At 43.5% G+C, this 20,931-nt stretch overlaps 1 protein-coding gene and 1 pseudogene across 1 annotated transcript in view; both read right to left on the bottom strand.

Moving 5' to 3' along the window:
- Positions 1 to 13,637, bottom strand: part of TIPARP (TCDD inducible poly(ADP-ribose) polymerase) — a 39,743-nt gene extending 26,106 nt beyond the window's left edge. The window contains exons 1-2 of the mRNA XM_058187936.1: positions 13,289 to 13,637; positions 9,179 to 10,139 (exon numbers count right to left, since the gene is read on the bottom strand). Of these exons, the coding sequence (XP_058043919.1) occupies positions 9,179 to 10,080 (902 nt within the window). The 5' untranslated portion in view covers positions 10,081 to 10,139; positions 13,289 to 13,637. The remainder of the gene's footprint in view (positions 1 to 9,178; positions 10,140 to 13,288) is intronic.
- Positions 13,638 to 16,426: 2,789 nt separating this feature from the next.
- On the bottom strand, positions 16,427 to 20,636 carry LOC131201322 (protein phosphatase 1 regulatory subunit 12A-like; annotated as a pseudogene).
- Between the last annotated feature and the right edge of the window lie 295 nt (positions 20,637 to 20,931).

Here is a 20,931-nt window from a genome sequence, read left to right as displayed (position 1 = left end):
GTTTTCACATTCTTTCCTCAATGCCCAGGAAAATAATCAACATATGTAGTCTTTGACTTACAACCATTCATTTAGTGACCATTAGAAGTTACAACAGCCCTGAAAAAAAGTGACTTATGTATCAGTTTTCACACTTACAACCGTTACAGCATCTCATGATCATGTGATCAAAATTTGGGCACTTGGCAACTGCCATTTATCCAGTGTCATGTGATTACCATTTGTAACCTTCCTAACTGGCTTCTGACAAGCAAAGTCAATGGGGGAAGCATGATTCACATAACCACCACATGATTCATTTAATAACTGCTGTGATTCATTTAACAATGGTGGCAAAAAGGTCGTAAGATTAAGTGCTCACTTGATTGTCTGGCTAAGCAACAGAAATTTTGGGCTCAACTGTGGTCATAAGTCTAGGACTACCTGTATAGTTACAGAGTCTGTTGTCCCAGTTCTCTTAATTTTATCTTCTTTAAAAAACATTTTATTGTCTTGTATGCTTTTTATGGCAACCTTGTTGTTTATTTGAAGATATTTTTAATACAGTACTTTAATTGAATTTGTACCAGGGGTGAATATAAAACAATATAAATAATTCCAACAGAGTAGTTTTGAACACTATAACCAGCCAGAAATTCTGCATTGTAAAATGAGAGTTAAATTTTATGGAGTTGTACGAAATGAGAGCGATTAGATAAAACCTTAAAGCGCCCTGAAGAATTTTAAATTTATCCAAACCACATTGTAAAAAATACTTTACTATTTTCCTCTGTTAAAAACAACTCTTATTTAATGCCATGGTTTCTTCTGTATTTTCACTTCTTCCTCTTTTCATCAATAATTTGCCCTGCTTTGCTGGCTGAGGGACTCTCCACAAGTCTTAAAGGGACCAATGTTGGAGACCCCTGGACTAGAGATTTGGGCTCATTCTCTACTGTTAAGTTTGGGTATTGACGAGGCAGGAGACCAGGTTAGTGACAACAGCTCTTTAATATAGTGTGACCCAGCAACACTCTGGAGAAAAACCTCTCCTTATATACACTTCAGCCTGAGGCTGCATCCAATCAGAAGCGAGATATTTCCCGCCTAAAACTCCCGCCAAAACTTACAGTAATACATTACACTCCTTCCCTCCCAGAAGGCACTTTGCCAGTATTTGCATATTACTTCTCTACGTAGTCCTGCAGGTACGTGGGGCGTCTTCTGACTCTCCCGGACCTGCGCAGTTCACTTTCTGGAGTTGAGTCGAGCTTGCCGGAGGGACTTTTCGTTCCTCTGAGCTCCTCCTCCCGGCCATCCGGCCCTGGATTATTCGCCGGCTCGGACCTGCTGTCCTCTAGAGGGACCGGAGGTTGTCGCTGGACCTCGCTTGACTCAGATAAGTCTCTGTTTGGTTCTTTGCTTACGCTTTCTGTTTGTTCTTGGCTCCGGTCAGCTGTGGGGTTAATTAAATCATAGTCAGGGCTGCTCTCGCCTAATTCTGCCTTATCGCTCAATCTGTTTCTTAATTGATCTATGTGGCGCCTCCAGATTCTGCCATCGTCTAGTTCCACTAGATAAGATTTGGGGCCCGTTTGTCTATGACTATCCCCTCTTCCAGTTAGGGCCGTCGCTGTAATTATGTGCCCACACTGAGTCTCCTATGTTTAACTCTCGGATTCTATCTGGTTTTGTTTTGAACCCGTCCTGTACGTAGTTCGGTGTAGCCGGTCTAGCGGGCACCGTAGCTTCCGCCCATTAATAGCTCGGCTGGGCTGCGGCGGTGGCCACACAGGGGTCCTGTGTTGACGGTTAGGAATGCGTCGATTTGTGCCTGCCAATCGCCGGGCCGCTTCGTGATAGCGCTTCTTCGCACTCCGAACAAAACGTTCAGCAAGGCCGTTCGACGCAGGGTGGAACGGCGCTGAGAGGGCATGTCGGATACCCTCTTCAGCCAGGTACCCTTCAAATAATGCTGCGGTGAACTGTGGGCCGTTATCGGACACGAGGGTGTCCGGTAGCCCGTGCGTGGCGAAAAGGTGTTTTAGTGCTGAGATGACAGCTCCGCGGTTGTGGATTTCATTAGGATGATCTCCAGCCATTTGGAGAATGCATCCACCACAATTAGAAATGTTTGGCCGTGGAAGGGGCCGGCAAAATCAATGTGTATGCGGGACCAAGGGCCTTGGGGTTTCTCCCACTCCAAAACTGGGGCCGTAGGCGGTAGTGGTCTGGATTCCTGACATACTTGGCATCGGCCAACCCTGTCACTGATTTCCCTGTCCATTAGGGGCCACCAGACATAGCTCCTAGCCAAACCCTTCATCCTCACAATTCCTGGGTGACCCTCATGCAGGAGTTCCAGAACTTTTTTCCTCAGTTTCTCTGGAACTACCACCCTATCCCCCAGAGCAGGCACCCCTTGCACAGACAATTCTTTTCTTTACAAATTCCTTAAAACGCTCGCCCGGGCGCAGCGGCCCATCCCCTTTGAACCCAACTGATTACAGTCCTTAAAACAACGTCCCGGTAGGAGGCCCGAGCCACTTCCTGCGATGTGACTGGCCCCGAGTCCAAAGAGTCAATTAGTAGAACGGGGGTGCCCGGAGTAGGGTCCTCGATTTCCCCGGGCAATGGGCATCTGCTCAATGCGTCCGCATGCCCCAGCTCTTTTCCAGGTCGATGCTGCAGTTTGTAGAGTAGGCGGCCAAAAAATAGTCCATCTGGTCAGCCGGGTGATAGTGCCACTGGCGTTGGGCGGTCGCCAGCCAGTAATCCCAATAGCGGTCTGTGGTCAGTGATAATTTCAAAGTCTCTCCCAAAAGCGTATTCGTGAAATTTTTCACCCTGACACTATTGCGAGAGCCTCCTATCTAGCTGGCTGTAATTCCTCTCAGCCGGGACATCGTTCGTGAATAGAACGCTATAGGGGCTTCAGTGCCGTTTGGGAGTCTGTGGCTAAGTACAGCTCCTACTCCATAGGGGACGATCACAAACCAATACTAACGGCAGTCTGTTGTTGTATTGTATTAACAGGCTATCGCTTGATAGCAAACTTTTACTGCCTCAAATGCCCTATTCTCTGACTTCCCCACGACCAAACAGTGTTTTTTCCAAGCAATTTATGCAGCGGTTCAGCAACGGTTGCCTTGTCTTTTAAAAACACGGCGTAAAAGTTTACCAGACCCAGGAAAGCCTGGAGTTCTGTCTTGTTTTTGGGTGCTGGGGCTCTCTTTATCGCCTTGACTTTGCTCTCAGTGGGGTGAATCCCTTTTTTGTCTATTCTATAGCCCAAAAATTCAACAGATTCGACCCCTATCTGACACTTGCTTGCTTTGACTTTTAATCCTGCCGACCTAAAAATGGCCAAAACTTTCCTTAACCGCTTCCCCAGTTCTCTTAAATCTTCCCCTGATACCAACACATCATCGAAATAGGGTACGACTCCCGGTAACCCTTGTAGGAGCCGCTCCATCAAATTTTGGAATAGCCCCGGGGCCACACTCACCCCAAACTGTAACCGGGTGCACTTAAAGGCACCCCGGTGCGTTACAATGGTCTGGGCTTCAGCTGTGCTAGCATCTACGGGTAGCTGTTGGTACGCTTGTGCCAAGTCTAATTTGGCGAAAACTTGTCCGTGCCTAGTGAGTGCAATAAGTGTTGCACTACTGGAACTGGGTAGGCGCTCTTTTGCAATGCTTTGTTCAAGGTAGCCTTGTAATCAGCGCAAATTCTTATGGACCCGTCTGGTTTTATAGGGGTGACGATTGGCGTCTCCCATTTGGCATGGTCAACTGGCACTAGTATCCCCTGGCTGACTAATTTATCTAACTCTTTGTCGATTTTAGGTTTGAGTGCAAAAGGAACCCTCCTTGCCTTTAACCTAATGGGAGCTATTTGGGGGTCTAAATTGAAGGAGATAGGGGTCCCTTGTACTTGCCTAAACGGTCCTCGAATCGTCTGCGAATTCCTCCATTAGGGCGTTTGCAGGTTGCATCCGCTCCGGTGGACGCCAGTCACCCCATTCCCAACGCCTGAACCAGTCTAGCCCCAGCAAGCTTGGCAAGGTTCCTCGACTAACGTGATGGGCAGGGTCTTTTCGTATGTCCCGTACTTGACCTCGACGGTCGTTGTCCCTCGAACAGGGATGCGGTTGCCCTGGTAATCCTGCACCCGGAGCCGTTGTTTCTGTAGCTTGCGCTTTGCGATGTGCGGCAAGGCTTTCACAAAAGTGTCCCAGGACATGATTGTGATAGCTGATCCTGTGTCTACTTCCAGTCGGCACGGTACGCCTTCAATTGTCGGGTTTGTGAAGATCTTTTCTTCGATGCGGGTAGCTGCGTGGTCTATGGTAACAGTCATTCGGTTTGACTTCGCTCTTTCTTTCCTGGCCAATCGCTGGTCGCCTCGCCGATCTCGCGCTCTGATTGGCTGGTTTGAAATTTCGGGAATGTGGGGTTTGCATCTCTGACTCAGAGCCGCTCTGATTGGCCGATTTGAATTTTCGGGAAGGTTGGGGTGCTCGGCAGACTTGAGCCAGGTGCCCTTCCTTTCACACCGCCGCAAATGGCGCCCCTGAACTTACATCTTTGGCGCTGATGTCGCCCGCAACTTCCGCATTCCTCCGGGTCTTCCTTGTCGATTTTCCGGTGTAGTGGACTTCTTCCTCCTCTTCGCTGGTTGACTCACGATAGGTTTCTTCGTGGTGGACTGTGCTCGCTTTGCGCCCGCCATCGGCGTGAGTCGCTTTTGTAAGGTGTCTGCTGCATGGTTGGACATCTCATGGGCTCTGGCTTCGTCCAGAGCGTTTGCCAATGTCAGGTTGCTCTTGGCTAGCAACCGTCTCCTCAAACGGATGTCTCTGACCCCCCGTATAAGTTGTTCCAGCAGCTCTTCGTCCAGATCGCGGTACTCGCAATGCTTGGAGGCTTGTCTCAGGGCTGCCATGTAGTCGCTGATAGACTCGCCTTCTTGTTGCCTGCGCTCCCCAAACTCGTACCGTCGAACGTATTTGGACGGGGCTGGTGCGTAGTGATTCTTCAGGAGGGTCTGAAGGGTCTGCCACGATACGGAGTGTAGCGGTGTTGGCTCCGCTAGGGCTTCTGCGACGGCGATGACTGCGGACCCACAGTGGCTTATGAAGTAAGCCCGTTTGCGGTTGTCGGAGACTCCCTGTAGCTCGTTTGCCTCCAGGAAACTTTCGAAACGGGTCATATATATTCCCCATGTCTCCTGGGCAGGGTCAAACGGAGTGGGTGGCGTGTAGCCGGTCATCGCTGCATTCGCCATCACCTTGCTGGGTTTGATTCTCGTAGTGAGTTCAGCTCTGTTCTGGTGCTCTGCCTCAAGATCCCACCTTCGTCGCCAATGTTAAGTTTGGGTATTGACGAGGCAGGAGACCAGGTTAGTGACAACAGCTCTTTAATATAGTGTGACCCAGCAACACTCTGGAGAAAAACCTCTCCTTATATACACTTCAGCCTGAGGCTGCATCCAATCAGAAGCGAGATATTTCCCGCCTAAAACTCCCGCCAAAACTTACAGTAATACATTACATCTACAACATGCACATTAGGCATTCCTCAGATCCAAACCATCCTCAACAGAGGTTTTCATTCAGCTTCTGCTTTAATGTCACAAAAAGAAATTCCACAACTTCCCCAAGGCAACTGTTCAACCAGCCAACTGCTCCTACTCTTTGACAGCCACCCTGTCCCTCCTCCTACTCCCAACACTTTCACTGTGTCGGTTAAATCACTCTGATTACTCTTCCTCCTGCATTTGCATAAGCCTAGGCTACTTCTGTGCTGACCTAGACTGGAATGTCAAGTGGGTCCTGTAAAACCAGCCCAGCTGCCCCCAGCAATTGCTTGGAGCAGCAGCAATTTTGTGGGTGCAACTAAGGCTTTGTTCCATCCAAGTGGAATGTCCCAGGATGAGAGATGAGGGCATGAACTTTTGGGTCATACAGTGCAGCTGTTTCAAAGTATGGCAAATAGCTGTAGGTTAGAGCTGTACAAAATCATTTCTCCGAGTCCTGTTTTTGCTATTGTTGATTGTTTAATAACAAGGTCAGGTGCAAGCTAATTTCTCTGGCACGGTTCCCCCAAAGCACTGCAGGCACACAAGATTAAAGCCAACCAGTTTTGACATTTCTTTCTAGGTTCAGGTCTGAGTCTAAAGAAGTACTCAGATAAATTCTATAATCAATACGGATGTAATATGCCATGATGTTAGTGAATCAGCACCAACAAGAGAGATTTGCAGAGGGAGCTCAAAAATACTTGTTGACTTTCAAGAGGTTTCTTTTGACATCCTTTGCAGGCAAATTAGAAGAGTGTTTCTCCACCTTAGCAACTTTTAAGATTTGCGGACTTCAGCCTCCAGAATTCCCCAGCCAGCATGGAGAATTGGAATTCATGCATCCTAAAGTTCCCAAGATTGAGAAATATTGATCTAGAAAGAGGCATGCCATGTTCTTTTCAGCTGCGCAAAATATGAACAAGTGTGATGCTGGTACTCTCTCAACCCGACACAAGCAGCTGAGTCAATAAAGCAGCTTAGCAAGGAAGAAAGACATTGAATCAGCAAGCCCATGTAGTACAATGGCCAGACAGACTAGCAACCCATTTGTGAGTTACTCTCTCGTTTCCAATAAATGTGCGTGTGTTGCTTTTTAAGTATTTGTTAACCAGTTCCTATAGGGATACCATTAAAGACCCTCAATAATCTTGTGAATTTTTTGTTTTGATCAACAATAACTTGCTAAACCAGCTTTCCAAGAACAACACTTAAGGAGCATGACAAACAGCTGGATAAGCTCAGAAGCAATGAAATAAAATGACATTAACATTTTTTATATAAACATTTTATCATATTTAACACAATAAAAATATGAATGAATAGACAATGCAATCCTATCACATGAACAATTTGATTCAGTGGCCACTTTTGGATGTGATTTCAGGGGCCTCTCTCAAGACTTCTGGGTGTGCTTTTGAGTCATATGCATCCTTGGGGATTCAGATCACGTATGAACCTCTACTTTAAAGAAATTAGTAAGGAGTGGTGTACAAGTTCTTCTACTCTGTATCTCTACCCTGTTGCCTAGAATTTAATAAAATTTTGTGCTGGCAAATATAGACAACAGACAGTATGTTCCTCTCCCAAAGGTCTGTTAGTCTACATGTTACTTCATACACTCCTTTGTTCCTAGCACAGATTGCTCTGCTTGCATCACAGACAATTCAAGCCTAAAGTCCTTTGGTGCTTAGCCAAGACTGGGTGCAACCCAATCTAAAGAGTTCCCAGAGAGCTCTGTGTGCATTAGACACCCCGAGATCCTCCATTAAAGGGATCCTCCCTTTAATGGATGTTTTAGCCTCCATTAAAGGGAAGCTAAAACATATAAAAGCATGGGTGTCAAACTCGATCGCATCATGTGACGTATCACATTTTTTTGCCTTTGTGGAACAGGGATGCCCGTGGCCTGCGCATGACGCACTTGGCCCGTGGGCTGCCAGTCTGGCACCCTGATATAAAGAATGGTTGCTGGAATTGGGTATATCTAGTTTAATGAAAAGAAAGACTAAGGGTGACATGATAGCAGTGTTCCAATATCTCAGGGGCTGCCACAAAGAAGAGGCACTCAAGCTATTCTCCAAAGCACTTGAAGGCAGGACAAAGAAGCAATAGATGGAAACAAATCTAAGAGAGAAGCAACCTAGAACTAAGGAGAAATTTTCTAACAGTGAGAGCAATCAATCAATCAATCAATCCAGAAGTTGTACATTTTAAAGAAGAGATTGGACAATAATTTGTCTGAAATGGTATAGTGTTTCTTCCCTGTGCAGAGGGTTGGACTAGAAGACCTCCAAGGTTCCTTCCAACTCTGTTATTCTATTAATATTTAGGGCTTAACAGCTGCCTTTAACAGCTATAATAACTTCATTTAACTTTACCATTTCTTACCTATTAATCACCTTTTGCAAGTATGGAAGTCAAACTCTATGTTTTTTCTTACTCATGGTGATAAAGCACATTTTTGGAATCTCAGTATTTTAGCTGTGTATAAAATGGTGCATAGCTACTTCAACTTTTGCCTCTGTATAAATCCAACCACATTTGGAATATTGCATGTATTTTGCTGCAACTTAGAAAGGAAATTTGGGAAAAAAATGTAGAAAAAGACCATCTATATGGTCAATTCAGCCACTGCTCTGTAAGGAAAGGTAACAGCTTTGGGGCTTTTAGATATGATAAAAGTAAACGTAGTTATTAATGTAGAAAATAAAAAAATGTATAAAGAGAAGTTCCTGTCTCACATTGAGAAAACAATATCAATTATAGCCTGTAAGACCAATAAGAAAACTGTTAATTCATTTATTGAAAATTCCATGTGCCTTTAGAAATATATAGCAGTGGCCATCAGTAGTATGACATTAAAAATCCATTTAAGAACACAGTGCATGCTCTTTAAATCTAATCAGAAAAGAAAAAAAACAGGAGACAAGCATCTGTTTGTTGACTATGGGAATCTAGTTGATCTAATTAAGGTCTGTGATCTGACTAGAAATGTGCAGGGTAGTATAGTGATTGAGAGACTAGAAGTGAGCCAGACTAAAAATGCAGAGGCTCACTGGATAACTACTATCTCTCAATCCAAGTTATCTCAGAGAGACTGGGGAACTGGCAGGAAAGGTAAGATATTGATTTAACAAAACAGCCAATCAAAACTTTTTAACAGTTTCCAATTTACAGCACCACTTTTTGTTTCCAGACCAGAATTAATCATCTGAAACCAATGATAAAACTCAAATAGTATATCCACCAACATGTTCTGTTTTCTTCAATTACTTGTTTGACTTTTATTTTGGTTTTAAAGAGTATCTCTTGAATTATTATTTCACTATTACTGACATTAGATAAACAACCATCCAATTAATGAACCTAGAAACAAGTCTCAATTATGTAGAAAGTCTTCAGAGAAACTTCTTTTCTACACAAAATTGTCTTTTAGAAGGTGAGGGGAAGAGGGAAGGAAGGAAGCTGTTACATTTAAACCTGTTCCTCAGCATATACATCATCTGCCCTAATCAGACATGAACTGTTGCGTTCTACGGCACAAATTCTGCAACTCTAGTAAGATTTCTAAATCCTATTTTTTGTTCCACCAGCACAATTGTATTAAAAGACCTACCGATATCTCATTTTGACCTTGTCGTTGTCTGGATTGCAGTACAGTCTCTCCAGATGCTCCTGGGAATCGGTCGTCACACTTTGCCACACCTGTGTAGTGGTTCTCCTGGCTTGCCAGTGATATGGCAGGACAGTATGATGCTTGGGGCAATCGCTGCCATACACACACATGCCTTGAAGAAAGTGCACACAGATCTCAATCCCATCTTTCTGGTGGGTGTGATACTGCAACTGATTCAAAAGTTCAAACACCAGGTCAAGGGAAGCGTCTTCACTTTTGTTCTGGAAAAGACCAGCTCCAAACTTATCGCCTGGATTCCCATTACACTGGAGCAGGCACTGATTGTTACTTGGGGATATCCCAGATGGGTAACCTTCAAGTATCTTGCCAGGGTATGCAAGGAGGGCAGCAGCATTAGAGGCAGCATGCAAGCAGCTATCTTGGAATGGCTCATTAGCAGGAGAGGTAATGGAAGGGAAGCTCTGCTCCTGTGGCTGGACCTCCTCTTCAAGATGTCCATCTGATAGTTGTCCCTGAACTGCTGGAGCTCCTGGCACTAAGACATTGCTATCTGGTTGTGGGCATGAAGCTGCAATTCCCAAGTTCTTTTTTGCAACAGATTCGCACAAGTTACTATGGCTACTATTCTGTCCCCTGGGCACGAAAATTCCATCTAAGGTGCCCGTGCCAAGCAAGCTGGTGAAGATCGGCCGCAGAGCCCTCAGTGCTTCTGAATCCAGTCTTTTCTGTATCTGTTGCTTCTTCTTAAAGCATGGCTTGATTGGTGGTATCTTTTCGGAGACACTTGCAGGTGGAGGAAACACCTCTGGAGGATCAGGGGGCTTTGTTTCCGGACAGGCAGCTGGCTGGACTTCACACGGAGACTCCATATCAGTTTCCATTGGGGGTTGTGTGCCTCCTGGGCCCACCGTGTTCAGAGTACTTTCCAAGTCCTAAAGACCTACAGGTAAACAAAATAAAGCTGTTTATTATAGAAGGAAAGTTGCATCACGTCTATGGTGTCAAAGAATCAGGACTCCGGCAATACTTTTTATAATACATTTTATTGACTCTTTCATCAAGAGATGAAAGTTAGAAAAGATGCTACCAAGTTCCCAAAATTAAAATGTAGTTAATCTCTCCCCTATTCTTGAGGCTGGAGACAAAGCCTGAAACCATTTAAAAACAGAAGACCTAGCCTAGGACCCAATTAACCCGAATAAACATATTCAAGTTTCCCTGAATCCATAAATAGTCCAGTTCTGGAAAAGGCAATTAAAAACTACCTCCTCACCCACCCACAATTTCCCTATTTACTTACCCAGGACAGATTATCCTGGATTCTTAACATCCCCTTGGATGTGTTCACTGTTTTCCTTCCTTCTCCTGATCTTTCACTGATTAATGAAGATAAAGGACAAACATGCCTGCACCAGTTGGTTATCCCAACAACAGGAAAAGATTCATTTTCCTTCCACAGATGACCTTGCAAGTTGCCACATTCAGAATTAATGACTAGCAGCATGTGGGAATGTGAAACTCTTTTCAAAAGGCTCTTTTGAAAGAGACCTTGTGCACAGTGGCTTCAGAACTGCCAATTGTTCCTCCCTCCAAGCTTCCGGGACAGTTTCGTATTCCCACATACTGCCAGTCATTCTCTGTCTGAATCACATTCCACAAACCCTGGCTGTTTCTGGCTAAATGACACAGCAAATAAACATGCTGCCACCCGCAGGCGGAGCCAAATACTGCAGTCGCAGAAAGAAAAGGCAAGACAGCAGCTGCACACACATGCAAAAATTAAAGTTTGGAAATGTTTTCTTCTAACAAGAGCCTGGGGAGGGAGTTAAAATGCTTAAAAGGAGGGGAGGAAAGCTCTTTTGAATTGCTTCTCTGGCTTTCTAAATAAGCAGCACAAAGACTGTAGCTAGGAGCAAGAAGAAACTGGATACAAGAATACATACTAAATGTTAAGAAACATTCTCCTGCCTTTTTCCCACCAGGCCTTTCTCAATTTTACAAAAGTGAATTTGCATGAACATTTGCTTTCAGAGGAGAACAGAATTTCAGTTAACTCTCATGGGTGGAGTATTCTTCCACTTCCTTAATTACAAGGTGGCCTAGAGTGCTGCCTTGCCTGTCATCTTTCCAGCAGCCAACAGTTCTTGTCTCAGATTTTACAAGTGTCAATTAAATCCCCAAGGAATTCTTCCTGCTGGGATGTTCAGACTAGGGACATGTGGGCAGCCAGGCAGGTTTCAGAAGGCTAGAGAACTATACCACAAAAAATGTTACCATTGCTAGCTGTACTATATTATCATCAATCCACAAAGAGGAAACAACACACACTGCTAAAATACAAAAGAAATTCTTGGGCCCCTTGTAAGATAGAAAAAGAGGAGCCACTTTTGCTGGGGAAGAAATCCTGAGAAATTGCAAGGCAGATTTGGATATGATATGAATACTGAACCCAGCAAGTCAGTGAAGGCTCCCTATCCCTCTGCACCAATACAGAAAAGTTGCCTCCTTTAAGACACAGAGCTGTGCCAGGCTACCGTACAAAAGACTGAACTGCCTATCCCATTCTGCTGCCAGGCCAATTTTATTCATGCATCTTATGGACTAGAAACCTTTGCAAGCTAGTTTACAGGGTTGTTTTTATTTTTATCTAATGGATGCTTTAAAGTTTTGCTTCTGCAAACAAAATAACCTATCCATTTCTGGGACCACAGCTTCATTTTTCACAAAACCCAAGGTTTTTATAAATGCCCTAAAATGAACCTTTCCATCTTATCGTTAATACAAGGTTATGCCTGCTTTATGCCATCATTAAAAACCTCAAATCGTTATACACTTTGCTTATATCAGAGCAATTTCCATAAGAAAAAAATGGATGCACACATACATACACACCCCAAATTAGTATGATGGGTAATCTATCCCTAGACCAAATAGCTTTGGAGAGGTTGCCAACCAATTTACTCTCCGTGCAAACCTTCAGGTGTCTAGCAAGTTTATGCAGCACCCAAAGATTACTCAGATGGATGAGTCCCTTTCCTGTTCACCAGCTCCTGACACGCAGCGTTTGATTCATTACACTTCCTGAAGTTTTACGATTCCAGGATCATACACCATCGTTAAAAGGCGCGCCCCCTCCCCGTTATTTTGTCTACGAGGGATCTCGTTCCAAGGAGATCAATTATTCAAGAGCGAAGAAGCTGCTCCTCTCGCCTAACGCAGATCCAAAGCATCGAAACGGCGGTGGGCGTACGGTTTTGCTCGCCTTCTTTTCTAAAGCGTTTGTTGTGAATTGTGGGGTTCTCTAATCCAGATTTCTCCCTGCGCCGAAAGATCCAGATTATTCGCCCCGCATTAATTCACATACCATTGTTGCGTTCCTGCCAAAAAATCGAAGTGGGATTCCGAGACTCCTGGTTCTGGAAGGCGCTAAAATCTCATTCACTTCTACGGCTTTTTTTCTTTTCTTTTCTTTCTGAGGGTGGGACGGAAACCGTCCCGCTTTCAGACAAGCGGCTTAAAAACTTTTCTCTCTCTTTTGTCCCGGTTGCTTCCTGCCCGGCCAATGCAAACGCTTAACTTCGAAACAAGTCCTAGCCAGGCTCAAAGCGAGGCTTCGGAGGGTTTGGGATCCAGCCCGTGGACCGAGCCCGAAACGGCTGCCCCCCCCGGGAAGACCGAACCACAGGACTGGAGAAAGACGCGCGTTTTGAGCCAAAAGCAGGCTGGAAAAACAAAAAAGAAAGAAAGAAAAAGGCCCGCGCCTACCTTCGCCTCTGCTTTCTTTCTCCTCTTCAGCGATCCAACCCAACCCCCTCTTCCCGCCTGCCCCCACCAACCCGGACCCCTTTTTGTTCCCTTCACGACCCGATCCCGTCTTCAAGAAGTCGGTTCGCAAAGCGAGAGGGCATTTCTCAAGTCAACCCAACCTCCAAGAAGCTAAGCATTTTTTTTTAAAAAAGAACCATACTCCTGCGCGTAAATCCCTCTGCCCGGGCCCCTCCTCCCCCCCCCAAAAGTAAGGACGCCTTTGCTGAGGAAGGAGAGAAAGAAAGGACGTCCCCCCCCCCCAAATCCGCGGCTTGGACGCACCTCGCTTCGCGCTGCACGGCGGCCGGCACCAGCAGCTAAAAAGAAGGCGAAAGTCGACTCTCCGGGGGGTCTCCGGGCTGGAGCGGCGGCTCGCTCGCTCCCTCCCTCCCTCGGGCACCGTCCGTGCGCTCAGTGCAGTCTGCTAGGGACGGTGGGGCTCGGCGAGCTGGAGCAGCCGTTCCTGCTGCCCGTACGTGACCAAGCTCCCATTCCGGCCGCGGGGGTGGGGAAGGGTGGAGGGAGGCCGGCGCTCGCACCAATTCCCAGCCAGCTCCCTCTCTTTCTTTCTCTCTCTCGCCTCCGCCTCCTCCGAGCCCTTCCGAAGACTGCGCGGTTCACATGTTCCTGGCAGCCTGTTTTAAATACCGCTTCCTGCAAAAGCCCTCGGCCAACAGCTGCACGATCCGGGGGGAGGAGCCTTGCAGCCTGCAAACGGGGAGGGGGCGGAGCGCTTCCCACCTTTCATGTGGGGGGGTGGTTGGGGTTGTGTGAGAGGAACTCCGGTCCACAGAGAGGCATTCCGGCCCGACCCCCCGACCTCTTTTCCCTCAGGCCTGGCCTCGCTTGCGCCCTTCTCCCCCGCCCCCGCCTTCGCCCCCCGAGCAGGGCGGGCTGACCGGTGGGTGGGCGGGCGAAGAGGAAGTGCCGGGCGGGCTCCCTATTTGCATACAGTTCTTGCGGCTTGGGGAAAAAAAACAAAACACGAGGAACACGGACGCACGAAGCCGGCAACTGCCCTGGTTGCAAAGAGCCACTTTGTTCCCGAGCCGGCAAAAGAAGAAGAAGAAAGTGGGGGTGTGGGGTGTGGAAAGCACGCTTGTGTACACGTGCGCGTGGAGTTAACCTGCCCCCTCCACAAACTTTCTTTTACAAAAAGTGCTTCTCGTTTTTCCCCCAAACCTTTAATCCTAAACCCGGAGCGTGCTTTGAATCCAGAAGCTGGAAACTTGGATGCAAAGAGTGGAGCAGTTCTTGTATACACGCACGCACGCACAACGGTTGGGCAACAGCCTCAGGTATAAATTTCGGGTAAAACAAGAATTCCATTTCAAGTGTCAGTTTCTGGCTTTCGAGGCGAAAGGGAGGGAATCCGAAATGGGCGAGAATGACTGGGTTGTTTGGGTGAAACTGGCCCGTGTTCCTAACTTAAGTCCTCGCCCTCTTTGAGGGCTTTTAAATCAAACCGTCATTTCATATAAATTAAAAAAAGAAAGCGAGGAACCTCAGCCAAAAAGGGTGGGGACGAAAGAGGAAACTGCAAAGTGGTTCCAGGAATACCGTCTCTGTGAGAAAGTTTGTGAAGATACCATCATTCGTACTCACTTTTGATGCGCGGGGCTCTTGCAACAAGAATTGCAACCGTGTGGGTATATCAAAAGTGAATGTGAATTATTGCTTTCTCACAAACTTTCTCACATAGGAACAGCACCTAGTGCCTGCCTGGAAACGCTTTACAGCTTTAACTTTGACTGGCAAGATGACTGGTTTTGCTTATTGAGAAATATTAAGTTACAAGTAGAGAAAGAGTAATTTCACAAAGAAGGAAGTACAAGTGGACAGATAATAAATTTATAGATTTGGACAAGGTCATTTACACTATCAAATCCAACCTTTTGTTTAGGACAGGACTAATCTCTATTTTAATTTCACTCATCCTCCCTGCTTTTCACACCATTCATCTGAAACCATTAAATCAATATGTCCATCTGACACAATGAACTGTAACAATCATAGACTAATCCTTTTTTTCAGCATGGCTTTAGCACCATAATAGTACAGAAACTTGTTCCAAGATACAAATCCCTATTAAGTTAACAGGAAATGTAGTTAAAACTGCTGTCAAAATTTAAATCATCAATGCAAAGCTTTTTGATATAGGTAATGCTCGACTTAACAACAGTTCATTTAGTAATTGTTCAAAGTTACAACGGCGCTGAAAAAAGTGACTTATGGCCATTTTTCACATTTATGACCATTTCAGCATGCCCCATGGTCATGTGATCAAAATTCAGACACTTGGCAATATTTGTGACGATTGCAATGTCCTGGGATTTTGCAATCTTCTCACAAGCAAAGTCAATGGTGAAGTTAGATTCACTTAACAATCATCTTACTCACTTAACACCTGCAGTGATTCACTTAATAACTGTCTCACTTAGCAACATAAATGTTGGGCTCAATTATGGTCGTAAATCAAAGATTACCTGTACTGCCATGATGTTAATACTGTGGATCTGTGACATTGAATTTCTGGTTTTTATACCAAAGCTACCACACTAAAATTATATTTGCCATTAAATTGGTCAGTGGGTAGTCGGGGAACAGAGTGGAGATTGTGACTTTTGATTCTCTTTTATCTCTCAGTGGCTATTGAATCTTCAGCCTTTATATTCTTTTGGAGCACTTTTTAAAATTAGGACATCCGACTGTGTAATGAATCTAGCCTTACTTATTTTACTTATTAAGGAAATTTATACGGCTATCGAATTCATAGTGATTCCAAGTGGCATATAGGAATAAAATCCCTGCCAAAAAAACCAGAAACAGTGACAAAGCAACAAAATAAGGTAACAGATAGCAGAAAGCTTTTATTAAAAATGCATTTATGTACAATTAAGGCTTACTGATTCAATATTCAGATTGATCAGATCTTGTAAATGAGAGTTCTCAGTCATTTTGTCTTCTCAGCAGCTGCTTTTAACATAAAAATAGGATCTTGGTTTAAAACACACACAGGTAAAAGGGCTTTTGACAGAATATCTGAAAACAACAGTCTCCAAGAAATTTTCCCAGGAATCCAATGACTTCTATTCTGTGGTCCACTGGAATTACTAATTATGTGCAATCCCCTGATTTGCTGATAAGAGTAAACAATTTTATTTGGAGAGTTTGCTGATTACCCTGATCAAAGCCGAATATTCATCCTTTAGCCCCTGGTTATCTGCCTTCAGTCTGATAGCATCTTGAATTCTTCCATTTCATATATTTGCCTTTTCAGAGCTAATCACTCCCCTTTTTCCATTTCTTTCAAAGATTGATCAACACATTTTTCTGGGTTTCCTTCCTTAGTTATAGTTTAAGGGCCATTAATTTGTATCATGCAATTATGCTTTCAGTTTTCATTTTGAGCTATAATCTTTAATAAAGTTTGTAAAAATAAGTTCTATCTTCTTTTTCTAGTTTACTGGCATATAATTTGTGATTTTCCAAGTAACTGTAAGCGGGTCATCTTAATATTGAGTCATAACAATCTCCAGATGACCCTGTGTCATATCTTGAATGACTGTCACTCTTCGCTTCTTTTTTATTAGTTTCCTCTTCTGGAATTGGGCACATGTTCTTGTTTCATCATTATCCTAAGTCCAAAAACAAATTTCAGTGGATCTTTGTTTTTCTCTTTCTCTTGTTGATTTCGTTCATGATTTATCTTTTCCCTTGTTCTTTCTTGTCTGTTTTTTCCTTTCTCATTTTCTTTTGCTGCACTTCTTGAGTAAGCAGAAGTTATGTCTATAATGCTGTTCGCTCTATTCGTTTGGGTTGAAAAATTAGAAGATGCGGCTGCTAAGAAATTGATGGAGTTGAAGATGTATTTCTATAACTACGATACAGCTCTTCTAAGGTTCACACATAACTTTATCATCATCCTTAGTTTCTGGTTCTTTCTTTTCTATTTGGTTTCCTTTGTCATGTTTTTCTTTTCCTTCCTATTCTTCATTCTCTTGTTCTCTAATTCATGTAGCCCAACTTCTATCATTTTTTCCCCTAGCTTCCTGGACATGGGTTAATGTTACACCCTGTGTAGATCTTCTGGATTGCCTTGTTTGTCTTGATCTAGCTTTTCTTTGGGATTCCAATTCTTCTTCCTGAACAGGAATGAAGTATAACCTCTGCCTCTCCCTGACTTCTGAAGGTGAAATAATACCGCTGGTCCAACCAATACAGAAAAGATGCCTCCTCCAAGATACACGGGAAAGAGGAGGATTAAAAATGCCTAACTTAAAATTGTATTATGAAGCAGTTGTTCTCTCTGTAATAAGTGATTGGTTTAACTTAACGGAGGAAAGGATTTTGAATATAGAAGGCTATGATTTATTATATGGTTGGCATGCATATTTATTATATGATAAGAAGGTAGATAAAGCTTTTAAGAATCATGTGTTGAGAATTGCTCTTTTGCGTGTTTGAAAGAAGTCACGTGACATCTCGTCTGGATTACTGCAATGCTCTCTACATGGGGCTCCCCTTGAGGGGCATCCGGAGGCTTCAGTTAGTTCAGAATGCAGCTGCGCGGGTGATAGAGGGAGCCCCTCGCGGCTCCCGTGTGACACCTATCCTGCGCAGACTGCACTGGCTACCTGTGGCCTTCCGGGTGCGCTTCAAGGTTTTGGTAACCATCTTTAAAGCGCTCCATAGCATAGGGCCGGGCTACTTACGGGACCGCCTACTGCTACCGAATACCTCTCACCGACCCGTGCGCTCTCACAGAGAGGGACTCCTCAGGGTGCCGTCAGCGAGGCAGTGCCGTCTGGCGACACCCAGGGGAAGGGCCTTCTCTGTGGGGGCTCCCACCCTCTGGAACGAACTCCCCCCAGGACTTCGTCAACTTCCGGACCTCCGAACCTTCCATCGCGAGCTTAAAACACATTTATTTATCTGCGCAGGACTGGATTAGATTTTAAATTTATACTGGTTTTAAGGGGTTTTATTATTTATATTGCTTTTTAAAAATTCGGCCATGTAGAATAAGTTTTTTAACTGTTATTTTAGTCTGTATTTATATGTACTTTTTATTTGCCTGTGAACCGCCCTGAGTCCCTAGGGAGATAGGGCGGTATATAAATGTGATAAAATAAATAAATAAATAAAATAAATAAATAAGTATTATTATAAGTTAAATTATAAAATTCCTATATGGGCGAGTCCCCGGCACACCAGTAGAGAATATTAGTATAGAACAGGAACAAGAAATGATTACTTACAAACAACTTTTATATAATGAGAGGGGAAATTTACAATTAAAATCTTTGCATACATTAAAAGAAGAAGGGAGGAATTACACGTGGTTTCAATATGGGCAGTTAAAGGCTAGATGGAAAGAAAATCAGAAAATTGGTATTATTCAAAATGAAAAAAATTTGGTAAAACAAATTAGAAATCAAACCCAGGGGCATATAAAGAGATTGTATAATGTGTTGGTAGAAATAGATTCTGAAAGGGACTTGATAAAGGATTGTATGATAAAATGGGCGCAGAATATTCAGGAACCAATAATTGGAAACTTGGGAGAGAATTTGGGTTAGAAATGTTAAATTTACGCAAGCGCAAAATTTAAGGGAAAACTTTTATAAGATGTTTTATAAATGGCATTTAGATCCTAAGAAACTATTATGTATGTATCCAGATATGCAAGCGAAATGTTGGAGATGCAATTGTGATGATGCTACATATTTTCATGTATGGTGGACTTGTAAGAAAATTAAGTCTTTCTGGATAAAAATTTGGTGGATTATGCAGAATATTTTGAAGAAGATTAAGTTTCAACCACAATTTTTCCTTTTAGGGATTACGATGGACTATACAGTAACTGATACTAAATTGATATTGAACTTGATAACAGCAGCAAGATTACTGATTGGACAGTACTGGAAGAAAAAAGAACTACCCACAATAGAAGAATGGAAATTGAAAGTTTCTATTTTGGCGGAGATGGCCAAAATCTCAGCCTTTTTGAAAGACAATACTCAAGAAAAATATTTAAATGAATGGAAGAAATGGATTGACTATATTCAAAATAGATATCAGACTAAGAGATATCAGACTGCCTTTGAATGAAGGACGTAATTTTTGACTTTAAAGGAGGAAGTCAGGATATGTGAAAGAGAAGGATTATAATTGTGTTAGACTTTAAAAATTTAATGTATGAATGTTAGTTTTTTGAACTATGCCTTGTGTTTGCTCCGGGAAGTCTGGGGGGGAGGGATTTTTGAGAGAGGGGGGAGGGAGGGGGAATGGGGGAAAAAACATTTCTTTTTGTAAAACTTTTCAAATAAAAAAAAATACCGCTGGTCGTTGTAGACCAGGCGGTTGTAGTACTCAGTGGTGTAACAGGAACAATCAGTGATGTAGAAACATTGTATTCCTCAGCCCATAAACGATTTGAGATACTGCTTTGCATGGCTGATGCTGCTGAGCCTGTGATGGCCTTTGTAGGAGAGTTTATGCTAGAAAGCAGATTTTTCTGAACACCAGTCACAGACATAACAGTCGATGTGGATGTAATGTTTGGAATACTAAAATTAGTCAAGTCATCTTATCTTTTACAAAAGGAACCACTTTTATGATAGCCTGACTTAAGTGATGAAGTTCCTTCGTTTCATATATTTCCTCTGCATCTTATTCCCATTTTCTTCTAGTATAAGAACCACTGCCATATTATTATACTGGCTTAAGAATTCCTATTTTCTTACTCCTCAGATTCAGAGCCAGATATGTTCTAGATATAGATATTGTAAGTTTCATATATACACGTTGTTGTTTTTGTATCTATCTCCTTGTCTTTATTGTCTGATGAAGAGGACAATCTAGGGCTTGAAGCTGAATGTGTAACACAGTTCAATCTTTTTCCTTCTGAATTGGTTTGCTAGCTGTAATCTTTGCCAGAACCCTGTCTTATATTTTTTTTGAACCCTGAAATAAACGCTTGGCCTTATTGCCATGCGATCAAAAGCCCGATTGGGCTTATTATCAGGGGATGTCTTATTTTGGGGAAAACAGGGTATATCCCACCTTTATTGTTTTTTTACAATTAACTCAAGGTGGTGAACATATCCAACACATCTTCCTCCTCTATTGGTGCAGAGGGAAGACTCAAAAAAGGTCTCAACAGAAATGGCCTTCAGATTTTTGGGAAACTCTTCAAGCACCTCCAAAACCAAATGAATCTTGCAGAATTGATGTTAGTCCTATGAGATAGACCCTACAAGAAGCACAGCCAGGAGTACTAGCTCTGTTCTTTATTGTAAGGTTATATTAACAGAAACTTGCAAGACTGATGGTATTTCTTACTCTCTGAAAAACTAGGGAGGGTCCCTTCTGAAATGTTTTCCACGCCTTCCTTCTCTTCTGTGGGTCAAGACATCTTTTATATGCCTGTTGTTCTGTCTGTAGCTCTTCCTAAAGTTCCCCAGGATCATTCCCACATACCATTACAACAGATTCATCCACCTATAAAAGCTCTGGCTGTAGTAGTCTTGACACACCATGCTCCTCCTTTCCCATTCTCTGCACAGTTGCACGGTTTTGCAGATTCTGCTTGTGACTCCGAATGACACGTCCCATCCAGCTCCATCCTCAGCCAGATGAGTCTGAACTCTGTCTGTAATCACCAGTCATCTCACATTTTCATTGTGCTATTCTATTCACCTCAATTTCTACCAATCTCTATATCCTCCCATATGTCCTTATCATCAACCACCCAACAGGCCAGTTCTTCCTGCCTGATTGCCATTCTCCTTTTATCTGAACGATAATTCCACCCAAATCAACCTTTGTCCTGATCACTAAGTCCCTGAATAAACAATATATATATATATATATAATGTTAAAGAATATGATCCTCTATCTCACAATTAATCTACCCTCCT

This window comes from Ahaetulla prasina, chromosome 6, assembly GCF_028640845.1.
Source record: "Ahaetulla prasina isolate Xishuangbanna chromosome 6, ASM2864084v1, whole genome shotgun sequence".
Classification (NCBI taxonomy): domain Eukaryota; kingdom Metazoa; phylum Chordata; class Lepidosauria; order Squamata; family Colubridae; genus Ahaetulla; species Ahaetulla prasina.
The sequence above is the reverse complement of the archived record's forward strand: the minus strand, read 5'-3'. Positions and strand labels throughout refer to the sequence as shown.